We start from the raw sequence: 6,945 nt of genomic DNA, 5'->3' as shown, positions 1-6,945 counted from the left end.
TCATTGCACATCAGGTCTGACACTGAAGCGTCACATGTGACCAATGACAGCTGCTCAGCTGCTGGGCTCCGCCCCCTGAGCGTGCTGCTGTCGGTCCACCTTGTAGAACTGGTGTTTCTGGATGTGCCGGTACAGCGTGGTGTATTTGGACACCCTCCTCATCCTCGGCAGGATGAAGGTGTGGGTGAAGTCGTCTCTGCTCAGAGCGCCGCGGCCCTCGGCTGCCAGAACGCCGTTCACAAAGTGCAAGCAGAAGCTGAAGCAGTTGTGGTTGTTTTCATCAAACCTGCGACACACAGAGAGAAAAGCTGTCGACAGATTTCTACACCTGCAGGTGATGGTGGTGATGGTGGTGAAGGCGCCGTGGCGGCGAAACACGCCTGTGTCTGGCGACCACCGCGGGTCACCTCGAACCTGTCTGACAGCGAGGGAGGCTCATAACGACAGAACGCGTTCAAGCTTCCTGCCTTCAAACAGCTCTCAGGTAAACTGTCAGGAAGGTCAGGTGTGAGTTACCTGTGCCAGGCAGGGTCCCACATAGGCCCGTCAGAGAAGCGCTCCAGGTACTGGTCCCACTGAGCGAGCAGGTGGAACATGTCGGGTCGGACCAGAGGGACGCTGATGCTGCGCTCCCAGCCGCTCTGATCCCTGCGGACGCCGCCACGAGTGTAGTTATACACAACACCTGCACACAGGTAGGAGGAGCTGATCACTCTGATCACTGGCCACGGGTCATCGATCACATTGATTATTGATCATTGTTTGGCTGCAGAGCTGAAATCTGTCAGGAGGGAGGATCACATCACATCTGTCTGAGATGAATGATTCATAACGTTAAATTTAGAGAACATAAAAATAAATTATTTATAAAATCTAAATTATTAAAATTAGGAGATTTAGTGAAACCACGGACACTATTAATTACGTTTAAGGCTAAAAAATAATATTTTGCCTTTTAAGTTACAAAGAGTATTTTTAACGTGTTCGGGGGGAGAAGACAGAAGGAAATTTTATTTTAAGCGTCAGCTACACAAAGATTAATGAGTCCAACGGTTAGAGGTATACGACTGTGGAAGTGTCTTCATCATCATTTAAAGAGTTGTATAAATTTACATTGTTTTAAAAAGTGTTACATGTATAAAATTAAAATTAAAAAACTAAGCTGTAGTGCCTCTTCACCTCACTGTACAATACCTTGTGCAATACTTTTTGTAAATAGTCAACAGTGCAATAGACTCAATACTTGAAATGTGCAATTCACTTGTATTTTTATTTTTTATTCCTATTTATTCTATTTATCCCCTTTGTATATTTTATTTATATTTGTCTCTGTATTTATATATGTGTGTGTGTGTGTGTATATATATATATATATATATATATATATATATATATATATATATATATATATATATATATATATATATATATATATATATATATATATATATAAACAATTCTGTAACTGTAACTTCGGTCGTTGCTGTGCTTTTTGGAAGTCGAATTTCCCAGAGGAACCCACCCGAGGGATTAATAAAGTTCTATCTTATCTTATCTTAAAACGATAACTCAATATGAAATTGGAGTTCACTGAAAAAGGATCCATTATTTTATTTACTCATCTTTTCTCCTTGTTACTATGTGGAGTGGTATATTCTGATTGTAAATGTGTTGTTAGGACCGGAGATAAATGTTAATGTTAGTTTGTTCCTTGACTTTTGGTGCCCGCTTGCAATATAAGTTGGATTGTAGAGAGGGGGCGGGGTTTAATAAGAATATTTTCTTCTTCCTGCTGCTTTTCACACGTGGTTGCTTTACTGACAGACAGTGTGGTTGGTTTGTCTGAAAGAACTAACTGTGGAAGCTGTTGACCAAGTGTGAAATAAATAAATGAAATGTTTAAACGTGTCTGAAAGTTTGATTTTGGTGTCAGTCGGTAAAGTCGCCGACTGACACCGACGCTCTGCACTCGCCTTCGTCCTTCCTGTCGCCGTGACCGAACTGAGACGTGGTTGAACGTCTTTGATTAGATGAAATCAGGGATATGGCAGGTCGGGGGCGTGGTCAGCGATCATGTAGCGTCCTATTGCGAGAGGATGGTGACTGTCTGCGAACGTTTGATCTGAAGCTGAAACGACACCTGACCAAGCCTCCACCTGTCTGCTCGCACCTGAGCCCACGATCACCAGGTGACCTTTGACCTCAGAGACCTACCTTTGGTGTTGGAGATGCCGGTGTGAAGATCAGCCGCCCCATCAAAGTCTCTGAGGATCAAACAGCAGGATACACTGGTTAGACTGGGTACACTGATTGGACTGGTGGGATTGATTTAGTAATTCTACTGGGTACACTGGTTATACTCGTATCACCTGGTCCAGTATGATGACTGGTTCAAACTTCTTCATGTTCCTGTGGGTACACTGACTGTGTACCTGGCAGTGTGCTCACCTGTGTGTAAACACCTGAGTACCTTCACCTGTGTGTGTGTTACCTGTCCAGGTTGTCGTGTGCAGGTGTGACCATCAGGCAGCAGGACGTCTTGTGCCCATTGGTGAAGGGGGAGGGGAGGCTGACTGGCGCCTCCTGCAGTCTGCTCCCCCTCAGCTCCTCCCCGCAGCTCGGGCACTGCTCCGGCACAGAGAAGCAGAAGATCTCCTTCTGACAGTGAGTCAGACGGATCACGCTGCGCTCCATCACCTCCTCCTCTCTCGTCTCCTCTCGTCCTGCTCCTCCGTTTCTCCTCTTTGACTTCTGCCTTCCTCTTCTTCTCTCCTTCTCCTTTTCAACCGTCTGCGCGGTTACAGCCTATCAGATAACATCACTGTCTGGCCCCAGCCTATCGGGTTGTGGGTGCAGTCACAAAGATGGTCACGTGACCAGGCTCACCTGTCACTTTTTCCCCTCGAACAAGGCGACCTTTGGACTGCGTGGGCAGTGTTGTCACGGAAACGGGACCTGAGCTGCAGTGCATTCTGGGATTTCAATGTCCTGTAATCACAGGCCTGCTTTCATTTAAAGAGCACATTTAAAAACACAAAATGCTGCACAAAAACAAAACAAAGAGCACATCAACTCACACCGCTCCAAACGGAAAAAGAGACTTAAAAACAGGAAGCGAAGATGCCTGTCTCATATTTAAAGGCAACGTATTCCAAAGTTTGGGAGACACAGTTGAAAAAGTTCTCCTCCAAGTTCCAGCCTAGTTTTCGGGACAACCAAAGGCAGCTGGTCAGCTGATCTAAGGGCCGGCGAGGGAATACAAGGCTGAAGAACATCAGAGAGGTATGGAGGAGCAGGACCGTTCATAAGCCAATGTTAGGACTTCTGTGATAAACAGGAAGCCGACGATGAGAAGATGCTGCGTGTGATAGTGAAGAGACGGGCAGCAGCATTTTGAATAAGCTGAAGACGTTACAGCAGGAAGTGCCATACAAAATAAAAGACAGAGAAACTTGAGAACAACTGTCATTATTTCCAGAGAACAAGGAGAACAGCCGGCTTTGACTGCAGTCGTCACTGAGCTGTGATTGGCCGAGCACACAGGACACGCCTCAGTTTCTCCGTCTCACCTGTCAGGAACACCTGATACACGAGCTTCGAAGTCAGATGACAGATTTGCATCTCACTGGAAGTCGACCAATCACATTTCACTTAGATGGAAACCAGAGGTTCCCGTCACTCTGACACAGTCAGAAGATCTGACATCATCCGGTTTTATCATCACGTTGAACGTGACTGAAGCAGCTCTGCTTCAGGGCAGCTTCCTGTCCTGAGACTCTGATCGTCTCTTCCATGTTTTGGTTCTGCACCAGATGAGCCGATCGCATTTCATTTCCCCGATCTCCTGCACGACGACACGGCTGACCAGCCCTCCCCTCCGTCAGCACCAGCTGCTGCCTGTGGGCCTCAATCTGCCAATTGCAGTGACTTTTACTTTCCACAATAAAACAGACCTTTCAGCTTTTATTTTGAAGAGCTGGATGTAAATGTGCTCGTCAGCACTCGGCTCAGCTTCTGTAGTTTTAATGTGGCTGTAAATAAAACAGGCACTATGGAAAGATTCAGGCGTGTTTCACAGCATGTCTGTGGGATCGCACATACCGACCTCATCATCAAACACACTGCTGCTTGCGCTCTATCTAACCTATTAGTGTTAGGTGGGGTTGGGGGGGCACCGAGGCTCTCATTAGTTCCCAGAACTTAAAAAAATTGTGCAAACTCGTTGCCTCAAAAAAAGTAATGCTTACTGAAGATAACGACATCGTGCTCAAAGTTTCTGACTGTGCAGGACGAACTTTTACCCTCTGACAAACATTTCAGCTTCTACTACATTCAAAAACTATTTGTGGTAACTTTTTAAAATTTGCTGACACACTAATTAAATGCAACTAAATCACATTATGTTTGATCTCGTTGAACTTTAGAGATTTCTGGTACAACATTTAATATAAACACTATGATTTAAACATAATAATTAACAACAAACTTTTATTTTCAAATCCACAATCAGGTGATCATCCAACATCCTGTTCTACTGAACAGCAAATGAGTACAATGTCATCACTGTAGCTTTTGTTATTTAATTATATTTTAAATATTGTCATGGTCCTGAGTCTGAGGACTCGGTGTTTTGTGTTTCTTTACATTATTCTTTGTTCTCGGTTATTCTGTTTTGTATTTTGTTTAGGTTTGCTATGTGTTAGTGTTTTGTTTCATGCCTGCCTGTGTTCCCTCTGTCTGTCCATGGTGTTATTGTGTATGCTCATGAGTCTGCCGGTCAAGTTCAGTGTCCTGTCTGGGTCTCTGTGTCTGTTAGTTTCCTGTTTTATTCTGAAAGTTCATGTCTCATGTCAGTGTGTTCAGTTTTACCTCTCCCCTGTCTCGTTAGCCTAATTGCTCCCAGCTGTGTCTCCCTCCTGTGGCCCATTCCCTGATTACTCCCCGTGTATTTAAGCCCTGTGTTTTCCTGTGCTCTCTGTCGCGTCGTCTGTTTAATTCCTTCTCAGTCTGCATTATTCTGTTACCCGGTATTCATTCTGCGTCTCTCTGCCATCTCTCTTTGTGCATTTTGCTCCTCCTCCCATGAGTGTCTGGTTTAAATGGCCTGTATTTATATAGCGCTTTACTAGTCCCTAAGGACCCCAAAGCGCTTTACACATCCAGTCATCCACCCAGTCACGCACACATTCACACACTGGTGATGGCAGCTACATTGTAGCCACAGCCACCCTGGGGCGCACTGACAGAGGCGAGGCTGCCGGACACTGGCGCCACCGGGCCCTCTGACCACCACCAACGGGTGAAGCGTCTTGCCCAAGGACACAACGACCGAGACTGTCCAAGCCGGGGCTCGAACCGGCAACCTTCCGATTACAAGGTGAACTCCCAACTCTTGAGCCACGATCGATTTAAGTTTTGTTCTTTAGTTTTCCCAGTTTAGGTTTGTTTACTCCCCGCTCTGCTCTTCCTGTTTTGTCACCTTCTCACCGCTGTAAATAAACACTCACTCGCACCCCAGCCAGTACCTGCATTTTGGATCCTTTTTTCAATACACCACACGACTGCCCCCAGCCGTGACAAATATGATCACATTTAAATGTTATATTTAGTTGTTAGCCTATTTAATAATCTCACAATGAAACAAAGTCTCAGATGTAATTATTCTACACCAAGTTTAGGCTTCCTGTAGCTTTGTATTGTAGTTACATCACTGACATAATCAATATAAATGTATTTATTGTCTCCAGATCAAACAACACAGAAGCTGGCGTGTTGTAGTATGTTAAGGATGGTTTATTTCCATTACTGCCTGAAGAAAGTCTTTAACACTGTCCCAGCTTCCCTCCAGTACAGTGGCAGTGGCTGTGGGTTGGAGAGCCAATTACCTTGATCCTGCAGGTGACCATCTTCACTGACTGCACCACCTGTGACGGAGGACTCATCTCACCTGATGTAAGCAAACATATTCTTTAGAACACCGACTTATTTGCTTTCTTAAACGTTTTTCTTGTATTTGCTACAGAACAGACCTCAGGACAGACAATCGAGCTGCGTTATTACACTATTACCAAACAATATTGTAAGTTTGATATAAACATGATGCCATCCATCCATTTACTTCCACTCATCTGCAGCTGGGTCGTGGAGACTGGCAGTCTAAGCAGAGAACCCCCACACCTCCCTCCCCCGTAGCTCATCCAGGGGAACTCCAGAGTGTGCTGGTCCTGGGACACGCCCACAACCCCTCAGCCAGGAGGCATCCTAGTCAGACCACGTGAACTGGCTGTTTTCAATGTGGATGAGCAGCAGCTCTACTCTGAGCCCAGCTTGAGTGACTCTTCACCAGGATGGACTCCCTCCACATCACTGCAGCTGTGGCCCCAATCCATCCATCTCTCGTTCTCGTGAACAACACACTCCTCAACTTGGGGCACCAACTCATCCCTGATGCAGAGTGGGCACTCCATCCTTTTCTGGCTGAGGATCGTGGCCATAGATTTAGAGGTGGTGACTCTCATTTCAGCCACTCCACACTCAGTCGTGATTCGCTCCAGTGAGAGCAGGAGGCCACCACCTGATGGCTGACCAAGCCCAACAGAACCCCAACAGGACCCCTCTTCAGCTTCATGCTCATTACCACCAACAGGCACCAACCACCCTAAAGTCACAGCTCCTTGCAGCAGCCTCAACGATATCCATCCTCAGCAATGTTCCCTCACTGCTGGCACGGTTTCTGCACACAGAAAATCTGCTTTGTGCACAAAAACAAATCTACCCTGAATTGAAATTAAAACTTTAACAATTCTGTTTTGCAGTGTTAGTCAGTGAGTGACTGGCTGATGCGATTCACATTCGTATATACGCAGCTAATCAACGTGGTTGACAGGCTATGACAGCGTCCTTATGTTAGTTGTTAGTTGTTTAGGGAGGGGAAGTTTTAGGAGT

The 6,945-nt window shown here is 45.7% G+C and overlaps 1 protein-coding gene across 1 annotated transcript; it reads right to left on the bottom strand.

Annotated features, from left to right (window-relative positions):
• On the bottom strand, positions 1-2,761 carry LOC146632925 (MKRN2 opposite strand protein-like). Its single transcript, XM_085354780.1, has 4 exons — positions 2,492-2,761; positions 2,215-2,264; positions 517-685; positions 1-286 (listed from the first exon to the last, which is right to left on the bottom strand). The coding sequence occupies exons 1-4, from the start codon at positions 2,692-2,694 to the stop codon at positions 55-57; spliced, it is 654 nt and encodes a 217-aa protein (XP_085210906.1). The 5' UTR covers positions 2,695-2,761; the 3' UTR covers positions 1-54.
• Between the last annotated feature and the right edge of the window lie 4,184 nt (positions 2,762-6,945).

This window comes from Diplotaxodon limnothrissa, linkage group LG5 (assembly GCF_057381915.1).
Source record: "Diplotaxodon limnothrissa isolate DT_005_m linkage group LG5, D_limnothrissa_male_GT1.1, whole genome shotgun sequence".
NCBI classification, from domain to species: domain Eukaryota; kingdom Metazoa; phylum Chordata; class Actinopteri; order Cichliformes; family Cichlidae; genus Diplotaxodon; species Diplotaxodon limnothrissa.
The sequence above is the reverse complement of the archived record's forward strand: the minus strand, read 5'-3'. Positions and strand labels throughout refer to the sequence as shown.